The 17,966-nt window shown below is 39.0% G+C and overlaps 2 protein-coding genes across 17 annotated transcripts in view; one reads left to right on the top strand and one right to left on the bottom strand.

The window, feature by feature from the left end:
- NRDC (nardilysin convertase) overlaps positions 1-1,245 on the top strand; it is a 100,465-nt gene extending 99,220 nt beyond the window's left edge. For all 3 annotated transcript variants that reach the window (XM_025355114.1, XM_025355115.1, XM_025355120.1), the window contains 2 exons: positions 790-879; positions 1,008-1,245. In XM_025355114.1, coding sequence (XP_025210899.1) covers positions 790-879; positions 1,008-1,205 — 288 coding nt within the window. In that variant the 3' untranslated portion in view covers positions 1,206-1,245. The remainder of the gene's footprint in view (positions 1-789; positions 880-1,007) is intronic.
- A 717-nt stretch (positions 1,246-1,962) lies between these two features.
- The window catches only part of OSBPL9 (oxysterol binding protein like 9), a 185,279-nt gene continuing 169,275 nt past the window's right edge, over positions 1,963-17,966 (bottom strand). For all 14 annotated transcript variants that reach the window (XM_025355157.1, XM_025355132.1, XM_025355140.1 and 11 more), the window contains 11 exons: positions 17,768-17,886; positions 13,522-13,607; positions 9,059-9,230; positions 7,766-7,850; positions 6,393-6,503; positions 6,065-6,128; positions 5,811-5,951; positions 4,500-4,578; positions 3,776-3,867; positions 2,911-3,046; positions 1,963-2,684 (listed from right to left, as the gene is read on the bottom strand). In XM_025355157.1, the coding sequence (XP_025210942.1) occupies positions 2,610-2,684; positions 2,911-3,046; positions 3,776-3,867; positions 4,500-4,578; positions 5,811-5,951; positions 6,065-6,128; positions 6,393-6,503; positions 7,766-7,850; positions 9,059-9,230; positions 13,522-13,607; positions 17,768-17,886 (1,160 nt within the window). In that variant the 3' untranslated portion in view covers positions 1,963-2,609. The remainder of the gene's footprint in view (positions 2,685-2,910; positions 3,047-3,775; positions 3,868-4,499; positions 4,579-5,810; positions 5,952-6,064; positions 6,129-6,392; positions 6,504-7,765; positions 7,851-9,058; positions 9,231-13,521; positions 13,608-17,767; positions 17,887-17,966) is intronic.

Below are 17,966 nucleotides of genomic sequence, written 5' to 3'. Positions count from 1 at the left end.
TTCATGCACACCAGCATTGTGTGGAAGAGAAACTCGAAACACTAGTCCTGGCCTGATTACTCGCTCACTTCTTGAGTTTTCAGACTGGCCTCTAGCACCTTAGTTGGCCATGTGAGCTGGGTGCTAATCCTTACCACACCACCACCAATTTCAATCAGAGCAGCTCTATTTTTATGCTATATATTGAGGTTTACAAGATTTTGTGGAGAAAATAGTTTTGCCATTTAAAGAAAACTGAGGACTCTTTGTCTTTATGGAGTTCATTATTCCAGGTGCCGGTCTTTTGACAACTTCTATTCCAAAGTAGTAAAACCTGTGAAAAACAGATCTGGATCCTGTACTTCAGTGTGACTTTGGTTAATATGTAGCCCCTATATGGTGAATTACCATAGGACATCATTGCTCTGTGATGGAAAGAGGCTTCATCTTAACGCAGTCTAGTTTTCTTAATAGAAGCAAGGTAGATTTCCTCAAGCCATGGTATGCAGCTACCATGTAACTGGGAGGTGACACTAAGGAGATGTGGGTGTTGGGATCAGTGTCTGATATTTAGCTGTAATTAGAGCATCTGCTAACCTCTCTTGCCATTGTAGATGATTGGTATAAAATGTGAAGGTATGCGAGAGCTTCATCATTGTTTTGGTCTGGAAGATTAGGGGTGACCTGAGAATAGGAAGAATAAAATGTCTTCAGATGCTAAGCAGGTCCAGGGACATCTGCCTGGGGGTTAGGTTTAAGAGCTAACTTTCTTCTTAAATTTCTTTCCTATCTTCCCTTCCCCCTTGTCAGATTGAAGCACTTAAGTCATTCTCAAAATCAGACCTGGTCAACTGGTTCAAGGCTCATAGAGGGCCAGGAAGTAAAATGCTCAGCGTTCATGTGAGTATGGTTAACTCCATCCATTCTAGGGTTGTCGTTTACAACGTTGAGTTTGGCTGGTTATCAGAAATCTTAAACCCCTAAATCTGGTCAGCAGAATTTTCACTTTTGTCTTTGACCTCTTTCAGGTTGTTGGATATGGGAAGTATGAACTGGAAGAGGATAGTACCCCTTCTGGTGAGGATTCAAATTCTTCTTGTGAAGTGATGCAGCTAACCTACCTGCCAACCTCTCCTCTGCTGGCAGATTGTATCATCCCCATTACCGATATCAGGGCTTTCACATCAACACTCAACCTTCTCCCTTACCATAAAATAGTCAAATAAACTGCAGTCGCGTTGGCCTGAAGCAATGTGTATTTTAAAATGTGTTTGTATTTTATGGAGTTATACTACTGCCTTAGGGCTTCCATTGAAGTTTTGCACTGGCATCATAGCATTTGATTTACTTTTTATCCTTTCTTTGTTGAGACTAATAAACCCAGGGTTACTGTAGGAGCTGGCAAAGGAAGATTAGCAGAGTGGGCCAAGTGAGACCAGAAAGCTTGCAGCAGCACTTTGAGAAGCCCTGGCCTGTGTCCTCTCAGACTGAGAATCCACTTCTTGAAAGGCCTTATGTAACCAGTATATTGAATAACTAAATGCTAGGTATTAGTGTTAGTACCTAAATGCTAGGTACTAACTCCTGTGTGGTTTTTTTTTTTTTTTGATGTATTTTTAAATAAAGATAGTTCTGTATTTCCCTTCAGAATGAGCCATTTGCTGCTGTGGCATTCATTTTATCATATCTATGTTGGTTCACTGTGGGGTGGGGATCTATAAATACATACTCTTCCCAAACCCTCTAAAGCAATAAAACATTTTTGGATAAAATGTTGGCAGGCAGCCCTACATGTGCAATATGAGTTAAGATTCTGGGGAATCGCCTGGCAGGGCTAAAGACAGAACATAGAGTCTGAGAGGAAAAGAATGGATCCTCCATTTTTCAAGTGTCTTTCTGAAAAGCTAGCTCTTGTATTCAAGGTTGCTGAATAATTGGCTTCCAAGTTTAACCATAAAAGATAATAAAAGATGCACATTTTGTAAAAAAGGTTGGAAAAATTACTTTATGAAGCCTTAAGAAGCACTAAGAATAATTAATTAAACTGTAATCCAGGATTAGATACAATTTAATAATAGTTCAGTTCCAAAATAAAAGTTATTTTAAGTAAGACCATGAAATTTCCTAACACTTGATTTTAATACATTGCACTAATTTTCTAAAACAACTCAGAGGAACCCATATTTACAGTAGGCAGAATATTTATGAAAAAATCTGGCATCAGGTATATTTTATATATATGTATGTGTGTGTATGTGTATATGTGTGTATCCCGAGATTATATGAACTAAGAAACAGGTTGTATATCTTAACAGCAGAACTAGAGTGCAGTTTCAGACTTGGATTTATAAATGCTTTCAACGTGTGGTGTTTGGAAAAGGAGAAGACATCATCTGGTTTTCAAAACCTGAAGTTTTTCTCAGGACTGAAATCAAAATCGTAACTGCCACAGAGGGAAAAGGGAAGCTTTTCCCCTTAATTGTTCATTTGCGTCAGAAAGTCCAGTATCCCTGAGATAGGAACCACTGTAATTAGAAGGGAGTGAACAGGTTTCTCCCAAAGGAAGATTGTTTGTTGCTGAATTATGCCTACTGCCCTGATCATCAGGTATAAACTTTGCATCTTCCAACCTAATGCTTGGCAGCACCAAGACGTTTCAGTAATGGTTCATCATAAACCCAGCATTCTCCATCTTCATGAAATAACTGTAAGAGAAAGGGGAAGAATTTAATTACATATTTGCTTTGTACTTCTATAATATACTTATTATTTCATGTCTTCTCCCCAGCCTGACATTAGACTGAAATGAGTTTCAAGTAGGGACCAGGGATCATCTTGTTTATAAACAGTGTTTGGCACATCACTTCTTCAACATTCACTGAAATAAATTAGGAGGAATAGCACTTAGGAGGGTGGGGCAGGCAAGATTACCCTTGTCTCCCACTGAATCTCCTTCTCCTTCCTTTCTCGGGCTTCTGCTCTTTGTCTTTCTTCAAGCCTGTGCTTTGCTTCAGTTGCTGCATCAATGTCTCTGATTTTTAAGTTGAAAGTGACATCCTTCCAAAGGCTAAAACAAAGAGATAAGAGGAGCTGGCAATGTTGAGAATGAAAGCCTGCAGCCATCCTGAATGTAGTATAATACAATTCAAATGGCTTTAAGTGCTGTAGGTCACAGACTAAATCTCCTTACTGGCACCAGGGCACTGGAGTAAGGAACAGAGATATGGGCTCAGAAGACTCCACTGCTAGTTATCAAAGAAGGAAATAAGGGCTGCCTGATAATATGATAAGGTCAACAGAAGAAAAAGAATAGTGGAAGCTGAGACCTGGGATTCTACTTCTGGCTCAATGTTTAACTTACTGTGTAACTCTGGGTCAATCAGTTTACCTCTGTAGGGCTTGACTGTCCCTTAATATAAACTGACAGTTAAGAGGAACTGAGAAGTTCCATTTCAGAAAAACTCCCTTGGGTTTAACAATGTGATGGAGAAAACAGTATGAATGGAGAGAATAAGGGTCAAGAGGTAAATTACAGAGGCTTAAGGTAGTTAAGATGTGGCTTCCTCTCAAGGCCTTTATTCCCATTTCAGGAAAGAAGGTAAAGAGAAGTTAGCTAACTGAGCCATCCATGGTCACAAAGGTAGTAAGTGGTTGTTCTGATATACGAACCCAGGCATTCAAACTTGGTCTACACTATTATGCTCTGCCCTACTGTCTCTCAAACCCAGGCCTGTGCCTATGCCTAGGCAAAGTTTAAGCACTGCAGCAATAGTTACACTTAACAATGTCTGCTTACCTGCGGGATTCATACTCATTCTGATCTTCCAACTTCCTCACTTTCTTCTTGATTATAGGCAACTTCTTGGTATCTACAAAGACTGTATTTTCCTAGAAAACAATAGAGGTAGATGGGAACTAGACCCATAAACCCCTAACCTAATGTTAGGCGCACTGTAGTGCTTTTGACATTTCAAATTCTCTAGGTCTGAAATGCAGTTCACTGGCTCCTCCTGTTGATTTCATACCATCTTTCCCCTTTAAGAACACTGCGTGGGTAGTAGTACAGACTGCAAGTTCCTTGAAGGAAAGGACTATCTTAACTCATTTTGCTATCTCTGGTGCCAGGCAGTCAGTAAATTTTATTATACAAAATCTTAAGTTGTGTATGAAAATCACAGATTAGTGCTTCATTTTATAAACATACCCCACATACTTAACATTTACTGGGTTCTTACTATGTGCCAGGCATTGTTTCACATATATTATTCTCAAGTGATTTGAGAGCAGAGAGAAAAGTAAAAATGATTATAATTACCTATTCTGCTGGGAGAAGGTGAGGGAAGGAAAGAAAAAGCTTGCCCTGAAGAGATGACATACATTGGAGCTGTTCTAAAGTCCCAGCTCTAATGTACTGTAGAAGGAAGAGCATTATGAAGGAAGTGCTAATGAAGGAAGCCAGAATAAGGGATAAAGTACAATCTAATGTAGCCTAAAACAAGTGGCAAAATAGAGGATCTTACCCCTGTTGCATATTTTGCATACATCACACCATTCCATTCCCCTTCAATTGAGCAAAAAGACTTCTTGTCATTTGGAGAACTGAACAGAAAAGGAAATACTTGTGTTAGTCTCAAGTTGAAAAGTATTCCACCAAAGAATCTGCTCAGTGTGGCCCAACTACGGAGTAGAGCACAGAAGAGCAACTGCGAAGTTTTTGACGAAAGCATCTTAACAGAACTGGACTCCCCAGGGCTAACTATAAGAATGAGGGCCTTCAGCAAGATGCTTATGAACTTGAGCTCCCAAGAACAGTGGGTTTGGGCAAGAACGTCCTATTCTGGGTGCAAGGACCATAATAGACTTGGCAAATTCCCTATCCTCAACCTGTCCACAGCCTAGTGGAGACACATATCACCACTGAGATTCTACGTGGTAAGTGCTGTGGTGAGCTTACATGGGCACTGGGGGTCAGGGAAGGCTTTGCTTAAGAATATAATGCTGGAGACCAGGCTTTCATCCTCAGGTTGAAAAGGACCTCTGTGCCAAATGGTGTGAATACTTTCCCTGAGCAAGGATCCATTCTGCAAAAGCCATAACAGACCTCTACTTGGACACACAAGTATGGAATGTGAGAAGATAAGCAACACAGCAAAGGCCTGGTTAGGAAGGGCAAGGCATAAACAAGATTGAAAGAGGCCAGAAAAGGGGGAAATGAACAGGGCAGAGGGAGGAGAGCTGCTATCAATGCCTGAAACTTTCTTTCCCACTGTCCCCTTCCCCCCAGTTAAGGGTTCCAGAGTCAGAGAAAGTCATGGTGCCCTCACTGTAGACCTTCCACTGACTGGCACAGCCATCCGCATCTGACCCGAGAGTATCAAATGGAAGCAAGCCAGATGCCTGCAAAATGTGATGGTTACTATTTTTCCCCAGCAAAGGCACAGAAAAAGGGGTAGCTGTAAGGACTTGGAGGCAATGCTGCGGGGGTCACAAAGTCTGCTATAAGGACCAGCTCATCGTTCAATCTGGCAAGAATAAATTAGCGATCCATAATCTGGTTTAGCTAGGCAACCTAGGAAGGCCTCTTTTGGTTCAACATTGCAAGTCAGGTTCTTAGGAAGGAAACCTATCAATGACCTTTGACTGCTCTGAATATATGTTTTAGGTCTTCTTCTGATACCGGATTTTAGCAAAAGACATGACACATAAAATGTGAAACAGGCTTACAAAGACAGAACCATTCTTTCACACTCCTAATCCAGAAGCTATAGTTCAAGACAAAAGGCAATTATTTCAGAAAAGCATAAGAGTTCTAAGGCAGAAAAAATACCTACAAAATCTCAGCAGTAATTCTGTGCTTCTTGCCCCCATAGAAGGGTTTAGTGTGGAAGATGATATTTGCACTATAGCCTGTTTTGGAACAATTAATATTGCATTCTCCTCCTAATTCCACCCAGGGCACTGTGAGGATAGACCTGCAAAATCAAAATTTTTAGGTAAGGTTGACAGTTAAGAGGAAGAGGCGGAAGGGGCATGTTTCAAGGAACAGCAGAGTCTACTGCTGATGACAGGAAATGAGCACACTTGCCTTCCATAGCCATTGGGGAATGTGAGAATGTAATGTTCATCATAGTCTAGACACGAGACACAGCCTGTGGAGAGAAGGGACAGAATCTCTGATGAGTAGTGCCAAGTGGCCACAAGGCTTTCTTGTCAAGTTGATGGATACTCCATTCAATTTAGGGATAACCTCTCTAGCTCCCCACCCTTGCTCTCACCCCCAATACCAATGCTTAGTTGCTAACAATGACATCTAGTCTAGCCATTTTCTTTTACTAGACAAGTGTCCATCACACATTAGAATGACATAAAATTCTCCTATAACACTGTAGTCCACCCAGTACCAACACACTTACCCTGCCCTATGTTGTGCACCCCAATTGACATCCCAAGGAATTTTGATTTGGTCCAGATATGAGCATTGAATTGTATCTTCTTGTTAAAACACTCAGCATAAAAGGCTGAAACTGAATAGAAATTTTCAGTTAGTACATTATATACCTACAGCCACCTCTCCAAAATTACATAACCTAGGGAAATAACTGGCTTCATGGGGAAATCCTTTACCCTTCAAACAGCCTCCAGTTAGGCCAGGAGGTACCTACCTGCCTTTTATACCCTTTTCCCCAATGCAAGGATTCATTCAGAGACATGTGGACAGGGTCATCCCTGAAATGATGCTGTGGCCAACCCAGGAAGCCTAAAACCAAAAGGGCTATCTGTTCTGGTCTGCAAGTATGCCCAGGCTCCAGCCCCAACCTAGGCCCATCCAGTGTTTCCAGTTTTAATACTGCACTAAACAAACAAGATGTTGAGGGTATGTACAGTTGACCCTCCATATCCATGAGTTTTGTACCCACAGATTCAGCCAACTGTGAGTCTAAAATATACGGAGGCTGTGCTCAGTAGCTAATGCCTGCAATCCCAGTACTTTGGGAGGCCAAGACGGGAGGATCACTTGAGGCCAGGAATTTGAGACCAGCCTGGGCAACAGAGTGATACATTGACTCTAAAAAATAAAAATAAAAAAATTAGTTGGGTGTGGTGGCACACGTCCATAGTTCCAGCTAATTGGGAGGCTGAGGTGGGAGGATCATTTGAGCCCAGGAAGCTGCAGTGAGCTATGATTGTGCCACTGTACTCCACCCTGGGGGACAGAGCAAGACCCTGTCTAGAAAAAATAATAAAATACAAAATAAAAATAATACAAATAAAAGAAACACTGAAATAACTATTTACGTAGCATTTACACTGTATTAGGCATTACAAGTAATCTAGAGATGACCCAAGTATACAGGAGGGTGTGCATAGGTTATATGAATATAAAAGACACCATTTTATGTAAGACACTTGAGCATCCTCGGTTTTGGTATCTGCAGTATACCAAGAATACACTGTGTAGAAACTACGTATCACTTATATAAACTGTCTCACAGTTGCTGAAGTCTCTACAGCACAAATTACTATATATAAGATGACTGTGGAAGCATTAAAAGTTGGTTTCCTAAATTCCTTCTTTTTATACATACCTAATTTGTGAAGCTCAGAGTCTGGAGCTTACAAAAGGAAAAGATATGAGGAACCAATCAACTTGAGTTTCCACTTCAGGGAATAGGAAACACACAGCTAGTCACACAACTAACAGTAACTTCAGCTATGGAGCTTTTAATGACCCTCTTTAGACAGAACAGTTGGAGAGCAGAAGTTGCAGAGGAGCTCTGTGACTTACTGGGTGGATGATGGGAAACCTGCTCAGCCACGAATGTTACACTGTTTTTGGAAACCCAGGGAACTGGTCCTTCTGAAACTAGTTCCTGCAAGCAAATATAACATAATTTTCTTTTGATGAGAAAACACAAATGACATTTCAGAGAATCTGATAATTGGGGTCTCTGCTTGCTCTACACACACCAAGCACCCTGTATTTCTATTGCAGAACTTAATTCAATATTTTAATTGCTTTGTGTCAGTCTCCCTGACTAGACTAAGACATTCTTAAAGGCAAGGATCATGTGCCTCACTCAGGGCTGACAAGAGTAGGCACTTATCAATGTCTGCCAAATGAGTAAGAACAGACACATGCTTGTCTGTCTTCAGTATGGACTATATATAATGTGTCACTTGGAAAGGGAAACATATGGAGAACCATGTTTACTGACAGATTATTATGTGTCAGGTGCTGTGGGCTATGGTTTTGTTTTTTTCACTTCTAAAAGCCTTTTTACATGCATTTGAGTCTTCCTTGCTGGTCATTTTCTTCAACCACTAAATTTGTTGGAGCCTCAGTTCTGGGTTACCTACTTCTGTAGCTATGCTGTCTTCCTAAATAATTTTATCCAATCCTAGAGCTTTAAAATGTCACCTAACTACACTATAATCTTTGAAAGCCCCATCTCCATCTCAGACCTCTCCCTAAACTCCACACTCTTAAATTCCAACTCCCTTCTTGGCAGCTTCACAGACCTCTAAAACTTTATATTTTATATTAGATTTTGATTTTTCCCTCCCCAAATCCAATCTTTTCCTTATCAGTAAATGACACTGCCACTGCTTAAGTCCACACACAAGGATTCATCTCTGATGTCTCCTTTCCCTTACCCCCCCCAATCCATCAATCACTTCTACCTCCACAATAAAGCTTGAATCACCATGTCTCTCTTGGAATAATGTCAAAGCCTCCACAATGGTCTCCATGCTTCTATATTTGTCCCTTCTCAACTTACTTTTCACAAAATCATTCTAATGATCTTCTCAAAACAAAAATGAGATCCTGAAAAACCATAAAATTATATTATGGCCCACAAGACCTTGCAAGATCTGATTTCTACATCCCCATCCTCATCTCATCCTACTCTTTTCCCTCCTTCTCACTACATTCAAACTATGCTGCTCTAACAACAATTTCTTCTATGGGTGGTGACCATCTTTTGATCATTGCTTTCATCATTATCATCTGCCCCTAAATAAAATCTTGAATCAGTATACAATTAAGATAATTTAAAAATGTCAATGCAGAACTCACAGTGTTCTCTTCAGTATCATTTGGTAATGTCCAATGACACTGAAAAATCTCGCCCAAAATGGGATTGTATGGCTTTTTGGCAACTGATCCTTTCCTTCCTGCATGAAAGGCTGAGAGGTACCATTTCACAACCTGAACCATTCGATCCTTGGGATCCTTCTGGTCACTAATGCTGCAATGGAGAAAGACAAAATTTAACATTCTGCTTTTTGGTAGAAGACAAGATGATATAACAACCCCCAGCATGGTCCACCTATGTCCAACTGAGAGGACTGAGGACCTAGGACCAGGAGTTAGCTTAAAGTTTCGTTTTAAAATTGAGGTATAATATATATATAATTAAATGCATTGGTCTTAGTGGTTTTTTTAACTTTTTTTAAAAATTTCAACAGGTTTTTGGAGAACAGGTGGTATGTTTGGTTACATGGATAACTTCTTTAGTGGTGATTTCTGAGATTTTGGTGCACCCATCACCCGAGCAGTACACACTATTTCCAATGTGTAGTCTTTTATCCTTCACACCCCTTCCACCCTTCCCCTTGAAACCCCAAAGTCCACAGTATCATTCTTTTTTTTTTTTTTTTTTTTTTTGAGATGGAGTCTCACTCTGTCGCCCAGCCTGGAGTGCAGTGGCGTGATCTCGGCTCACTGCAACCTCTGCCTCCCAGGTTCAAGCAATTCTCTGCCTCAGCTTCCCGAGTAGCTGGGATTACAGGTGCTCGCCATCAGCTTGGTTTTTCATTCCCGAGTTTCTTCACTTAGAATAATGGTTTCCAGCTCTATCTAGGTTGCTGTGAATGCCACTATTTCATTCCTTTTTATGGCTGAGTAGCATTCCATGTATATATATGCCACATTTTCTTTATTTGCTTGTTGACTGATGGGCCTTTGGGCTAGTTCCATATTTTTGCAATTGCAAATTGTGCTGCTATAAACATGTGTGTGCAAGTGTCTTTTTCATATAATGACTTCTTTTCCTCTGAGTAGATACCCAGGAGTGGGACTGATTAATCTAATGGTGTATCTACTTTCAGTTCTTTAAGGCATCGCCATTCTATTTTCCATAATGGTTGTAGTAGTTTACATTCGCACCAGCAGTGTAAAAGTGTCCCCTTTTCACCATATCCACATCACATCTATTATTTTTTGATTTTTTGAATATGGCCATTTTTGCAGGAGTAAGGTGGTATTAATAGCATTGTGGTTTTGATTTGCATTTCCCTGATAATTAGTGATGTTGAGCATTTTTTCATGTTTGTTGGCCACGTTTTTTTTTTTTTTTTTGAGACGGAGTCTCGCTCTGTCACCCAGGCTGGAGTGCAGTGGCGCGATCTCAGCTCATTGCAAGCTCTGCCTCCCAGGTTCACGCCATTCTTCTGCCTCAGCCTCCCCAGTAGCTGGGACTACAGGCATCCACCACCACGCCCAGCTAATTTTTTTGTATTTCTAGTAGCGACAGGGTTTCACTGTGTTAGCCAGGCTAGTCTCGATGTCCTGACCTCGTGATCTGCCCACCTCAGCCTCCCAAAGTGCTGGGATTACAGGTGTAAGCCACCACGCCCAGTCAACCATTTGTCTTATTATCATCATCTTCTTTTGATAATTGTCTATTCATGTCCTTAACCCCCTTTTTGATGGGACTGTTTTTATTTTTCCTTGCTGATCCATTTGAGTTCCTTGTAGATTCTGGGTATTAGTCCTTTGCCGGACGCACAGTTTGCAAATATTTTCTCCTACTCTCTGGGTTGTCTGTTTACTCTGTTATTTCTTTTGCTGCGCAGAAACTTTTTAATTTGACTAAGTTCCATCTATTTATCTCTGTTGCATTCACTTTTGGATTATCGGTCATGAAGTCTTTGCCTAGGCCAATGTCCAGAAGAGTTTTTCCCATGTTATCTTCCAGAATTTTTATGGTTTTAGGTCTTAGATTTAAGTCTCCGATATATGTTGAGTTGATTTTTGTATAAGGTAGGTGAGTGATGTGGATCCAATTTCATTCTTCCACATGTGGCTTGCCAGTTATCCCAGCACCATTTGTTGAGAAGGGTGTCCTTTTCCCACTTCATGTTTTTGTTTGCTTTGTCAAAGACAAGTGGCTGTATTTCGCTTTATTTCTGGGTTCTCTATTTTGTTCCATTGGTCTATGTGCCTTGGTCTTAGTGTTTTGCTTGAGGAGTTGACAAATGTATATATCTTTTAATTAATCATCACTTAATCAAAAAACAGAATATTTCCATTAATCCGGAAAGTTTCCATATCTCCCTTTCCAAACAATTGCCACATCTTACTTACCCCGAGGCAAACACTGCTTCTGGTTTCTAGTATCATAGATTAAGTCCATGTAAGTGCATTGCTTAATTGTCAAATAACTGGAGATTTTCTCTATGTTATCAATTACTAATTTAATTCATGGGTGTAGAATATACACCTTGTATGATTCCAATTATTTAAAATTTATTGACTTCCCTGTATATGTTCTATCTTGATGAACATTTCACATGCACCTAGAAAAGACTATGTGTTATACAATTGTTAGGCAGTGTTTGGAAAGGCCAATTGGGTCAAGTTGATTTGATAATGCAGTTTAAATCTTCTATAGCCTTCCTGATTTTTTGGGAGGGGCAGGGAGGTGGTGAAGGCAGAGGCTACTTGCTTCATCAGACACTGAGGGATGAATTTGTGGACTTGGCTATTTCTCTTTTTAGTCAATTTTTGTTGCTGCATGTATTTTAAAGCTGTGTTATTAGGTACATATATATTTAGTAGTATTATTTATTCTTGATAAATAGATGCTTTTATCATTATAAAATATTCCTATTTGTCTCTAATATTTCTTGTCTTAAAAGTTTCCTTTGATACTTACACAGCTACACCAGTTTTGCTATGCTTAGTGTTTTGCATAGATATCATTGTCCATCCTTTTACTTTTAACCAGCATCTTTAAAGTTTCTCTCCTGAAAATATCATATAGATAAATCCTGCTTTTTAAATCCAGTCTGACATTAAATGGAATGTGTATTCTATTTACATTTAGTATAACTGTTGATATAGTTGGGATTAACTCTACCATCTTGATAGGTTTTCTACATGTCCCCCTTGTTCCCTGTTCTATTATTTCTCCTTTCTTAGAATTAATGGAGTATTTGTACGATTCCGTTTAATCTATTGGCTTTTGAACTGTACTTTTTTTTTTTTTTTTTAAAGACAGTGTCTTGCTCTGTCACCCAAGCTGTAATGGTATGATTATAGCTCACTGCAGCCTCAAATTCCTGGGACTGCATGACCCTCCTTGTCTTAGCCTCCCAAGTAGCTGGAACTACAGGTGCACACCACCATGCCTGGCTTATTATTATTATTAAAAAAATTTTTTTTTTGTAGGGACAGGGTTGTGCTATGTTGCCAAGGCTGGTCTCAAACTCCTAGCTTCAAGCAATCCTTCTACTTTGGCCTCTCAAAGTGCTGGGATTACAGGCATAAGCCACTGTACTTGGCTTGTAAATAGTTCTGGGGGCCTCAGAATTTAAATTCTCACACATAAAAACTACTCTTAAATCTCAAATCTATACCCAATGAACAACTGGTATGTTCCATTTTTACTTACACATGTTACTAATAAATGCTTAAATTTTACTTCTTAAATTATCTGTTAAACAGTGCCATATTTATTTAAATTTCTGCCTTTTGGGAATTGGTTATTCTTTTAAATGTTCATCAAGAAAAAAAAATATATATCAATGTCAGCCAATGTATCCACCCAGCAAGACACTTCAGTGATATGTATCTGGCTTCAGTAAACCACAGTCTGAGACTAAGGAATGCAGAGAAGACGAACTAACAACATTCCCTATTACAAAAAAATTTCCTGCTACCAGAGAAAGGCAATGTGAACTCACCTCCTTGTAAATCAATTTCACCTTTACATTACTTCTATCTCATACATATATGCATATATAATATTGCAAACTTTATATTTAAAATGTATACATCATCTATAATTTGGATGCTATATTGTAAGCTCGAGGGCAGGCACTGACTTTTCCTTTCTCCAACTCATAAGAAAGTGCATAGCAAACAACGGGTGCTTTAGAAAGGTTTGCTGAACTCAGAAAATTAAACTTCATTAAGATACAGTACAAATAATTTGACAGTGATTGCCAGTGCCTGGATTAAATACACTTATACCATTGGCCTTGTAAATATTGGCTACCTATTAACGGGCTCTTGAGAATTTTTTAAAGTGTTAAACTTGGTTGCCTAACAACATCACCACCATATAACTTAAGCAAACAGATAGGCATCCAGTGTAAACACATTATTCAATACCACAGAATACCCAGAAATGTTTGAAAGGTGACAAGGAATCAATCTATCCTGCAAAAAAAAAAAAAAAAAAAAAAAAAGAAGGCAGAAAGCTGCTGAGTAACATCTGTAAAAGTTGGAAACTACCATGTACAGTCAAATACCTCACAAACAGGTCCGGATGTGCAAAAAAGTCTGCATACATTTCTAAAAGAGATCTTCTTTCAAGAATAAACGTTGGAAGAACTACCTGAAAAACATACACATTTGACCCTTGAAGATCAAATTTCTCTTCAGATAAACAGATTAAAAAAAAAAGAAAAGAAAACAAAACACCACCTCATTCAAATCATGGTAACATCCACCACATATTGCCCAAGCATGCTCCAAAAACTTATTCTCAACCTGTCAGATTCAGAAATGACCATTAAACTGCCCAGCAGATCAAAAACAGAGAAGGGGTTTTGAATGTTCAAATGTCACTTCCTCTGTGCAACTTCCTTTTTCTCCGTAAGTATAGTAACAGCAACAAACTACTCAACAAACTCACTCAGAGGAATCCTTTGATGCCTCCTATCTGCTGGACATTACATATACATTATTTTATTATTTGTATATTACATACACATTATCTCACAGTAGCCCTATGATGAAGAAATTATTAGCCCAATGATGAACAAATCATTACAGTGAAGAAATATGAAGCTGACAGGGTGAGAGATTTTCTCATTGTCCTATTATTAATGTGGAATTCAAAACCGGATCTGAGTTTGGGGTGTGTGTGCACTTTCCTCTCTACTGCTGTTGCTCTATCATCATTAGACAAGTGTATAGGAAATATATGATGAGCACCTACAATCCAAGAATTAAGTTTTTATTCACACTTGTGCTGTCACTACTATTTACACAGTAAGACACTTTTAAATGAGCAGTTAAAGGAATAAACAAAAGGAAGAAGAGAATACAGACTGGGAACCGACAAACTGGAATACGGGAAGACATGAGAAAGATGAGGATTAACCAATAAAAAAAGAGAAGAATTTCATTAGAGAATGGGAATGGAAGAAGAGTTTTTGAAATGAGTATCAGATTATCAATTACTCATTACGAAGTAGAACACCCCAGAGTGAGCAAAAATTTCTTTACATTTAGTAGTAACTACATATCCACCACATTCAAGGTCCTGTGTTAAAAGCTATGGTGGAGGCTGGGCACAGTGGCTTGTGTCTATAATCCCAGCACTTTGGGAGGCTAACGTGGATGGATCACCTGAAGTCAGGAGTCTGAGACCAGCCTGGCCAACACAGTGAAACCCCATCTCTACTAAAAATACAAAAATTAGCTGAGTGTGGTGGTGCACGCCTGTAGTCCCAGCTACTTGGGAGGCTGAGGCAGGAGAATCGCTTGAACCCAGGAGGCGGAGGTTGCTGTAAGCCAAGATTGCACCACTATACTCTAGCCTTGGTGACAGAGCAAGACTCCGTCTCTAAATAAATAAATAAATAAGTAGCACTCCAGCCTGGGCAACAGAGCAAGACTCCGTCTCTAAATAAATAAATAAATGCAAGCAAGCTATGGTGGAGACAAAGGTTAAGTATGAGAGAATAACAAGAGCATTTAAACTGTAGGTGGAATGTGACAAACATCATACAAGAAATATCCTAAGCACTTTGGAAGTTCAGTTCAAGGAAAGATCATGTTCTGTTTGGGGGACCAGAATTAGGGCAGAGCTGGGAAACAATTTATTGAGGTGGCACTAGAGAATAAAGCCTAGAGAAGAGGAAGGCTGTGATAAAAGAACAAGACATGGAGACGAGAGAAGAAGAAAAAAAAAAAGAGACAAGGAAAGGCTAGGAAAAGGGGTGTGACAGGGATTCATCAGTGAACCAGTGTGGCTAGACATATAATGAAAATATAAAGTGGGCTGATGGACACAAGCTTGGAAAGGGACACTAAGACTCTAACACTTAGAATCTCTATTATCAGACTCTCAGCATTTAAATTTTAGGTAAACATTTTTCTTCCACAGAACATGTAAATTCATAATCCAAATAGGGTTAGATTAGCAGGTAAGCTTATATGCTGACTTAGTACAATTTCTTACCACTTTAGATAACACAGAAATTATAAACCACCGAGTAAAAATGCTGAAGAAGAAAACGGGTAAATACCTTCAATGTATAAACAGCTCTTACAACTCAAGATGAAGATGGACAAAGGGACTGAACAGCCAAAAAACATTTTTAAAAAGTTTAATTTCACATGTAATTGAAGAAAACATAAATATTTTTTTCTTCTACTTAGAATTTTTCTGAGAACTCTTATTTAACAGATTTTCTTCAATATTTGTAGTGCTATACTGACAAATGCTATTAAGTCAAACTGCTATAACAGTGATGAAGAGAGCTGGGTTTAGTTGTCTTCAACCTGGGTTCAAGCACTTGTTTAGCCTCTTCTTAGCTGTGAGGAAGCCCTGAAAAATTAGCTCAGTTTCTCTAAGTACCTGAAAAGGAAGATAATTACATGTGCTGCTTATATGTTAGGATTGTTTTAAAGACTAAGTGAGGTTAAATGGGATGTGACTGTGTAGTATTTTTTAAAACTACAACGTATTTGGAAAACAAACTCTTTTCAGAAAGTATCTGAAGTGAGAAAACATTCTTATAAAAGACATAAACTTAAGGCATTATTGTAATAATACTTTGGAATGCATAAAAGGAACCAAGATTTCAGAATCTGTTGGCAATCACAGCCATTTGTGCCAATACAAATTTTGAAAATGACTTATTTTAAACACATTCAGCAAAAAATAATTATAATAGTCATAAAATAAACTTTTAGCAGCTATGGACTCAAATATGGATTATTTGGCAGAGAAAATTATGTGAGGCAAGAATTACAAACTTGATTGTGGCAAACACATCCGGTTGCCTCTCCACATCCATGCTTCACCCCCAAGAACTCTGATTCAGTTCAGGTTCAGCTATGGGCTGCCATGGCCCTCTCCCACGTCTCAAGGGGTGAATGTAGATTCATTTAAACCAATCATTTAACCTCCCCCTTGCCAGTGGCAGGTTTAGGCATGAGCATATGCCTGATACTGGCCAATGAGATTCAACAGGAAGCTTAACGAGCCACTTCTGGAAAAGAATGTCCTTCCTAACAACAACAACAACAACAACAACAACAAAAAGGCAGCAGCTGTGCAATCTAATGATTACTGAAGCAATTCTGGGGACAAACTCCTGCAAATATTCTTCTGCCTAGAACATTCCTAGTAAGTGTGCTGGGCTCCAAAATAAATGTTGTCCTTGTGTTTCTGTTCTCACTTAGATTAGGGGTAAAAGGTTTTATTATAGACACTTATTTGAAGGTATTATGAATTAGTCTTTTTCTTAATGGCCCTCTAAATCCAAAAGAAAAAGGAGTTCACTACTGACGAAGACTATAGCACTCGAGTTGATTTCGCCCTAACAAAAGTGAGAACCCTAAATTTAATCAACTCCCAAAGCTCGGCAGAACAATAATAAATATGAAAGCTACTAAAGTTCAAGCCTTCAAGACAAAGGCGGTAGTGGAAAGATTACAGGTTTTAAAATCATGGAGCAGATTAGAATCTCAGTCTGCCACTTAATATGACTTAACATGACTCAGCCACATTATTTAACCTCTGAGTTTTAGTTTCCTGATGAAATGAAGTTAACAGTAACGCCTACTCTGCGGAACTGTGGTGAGAATTAAGTGAAAGGAGGGGATTTCTGGCACAGTGGCAGGAATATACAAAGGCAACCATATACCAGTCTCCTAATTCAAGCGTGCATTCTATTGAGAGCTCCAAGTTTAAAATCAAAGTCAAATCCAGACTATGGTAATTGTGCATGACTCAGTATGTGTCATTTTGCATGCCTGTAATCCCAGCTACCAAGGAGACTGAGGCAGGAGAATCGCTTGAACCTGGGAGATGGAGGTCACAAATATGTCACAATTTTACATTCACAATCTCTTCCAATCCTTACAACCCTCTGAAACAGGTTACTATTGTCCAATTTGCATAGAGAACCCTGAAGTCCACAGAGGAAGAAACAGAAGAAGAAACTCACTGAAGCCCGTGCGTGGTTTGCTAATAGTAGAGGTAGAACGAAAACACAGATCCTCTGACCCTAAGATTAGAACTCTACCAAGTCTTAATCCATAGAACTCATACACACTGTTCTCTATGAAATTATCCTAGCTTGACTTATTTCATCATTTATAAAATTTTGTTTACTTATCCACATGTATATTAAATCACAAGAAGACACAAGTATAAACAAAAATTATGTCATTTTACTACATTTGCAGGCACACTCACCACACAATCACTGAGAATCCATACATACTCATACAGACTTACAGCAAATTTGGTCTTACCTTAGTAAGATCCATTCCAAGCCTAACCTGTGACAAAAGATGCATGATAACACTTTTGTGCTCCTCCACAGACCCTGCCTCTGCATCATCATCTCTGTCATCATGTGAATCGAAAAGGTCTAAAATAAAGCACATCTTATTAGAATGGTGCTAAATTGGGCCAATCTGTGCTGATACTAGAATTACAATTTTTTTTTTT

Source organism: Theropithecus gelada, chromosome 1 (genome assembly GCF_003255815.1).
Source record: "Theropithecus gelada isolate Dixy chromosome 1, Tgel_1.0, whole genome shotgun sequence".
Taxonomy (NCBI): domain Eukaryota; kingdom Metazoa; phylum Chordata; class Mammalia; order Primates; family Cercopithecidae; genus Theropithecus; species Theropithecus gelada.
The sequence above is the reverse complement of the archived record's forward strand: the minus strand, read 5'-3'. Positions and strand labels throughout refer to the sequence as shown.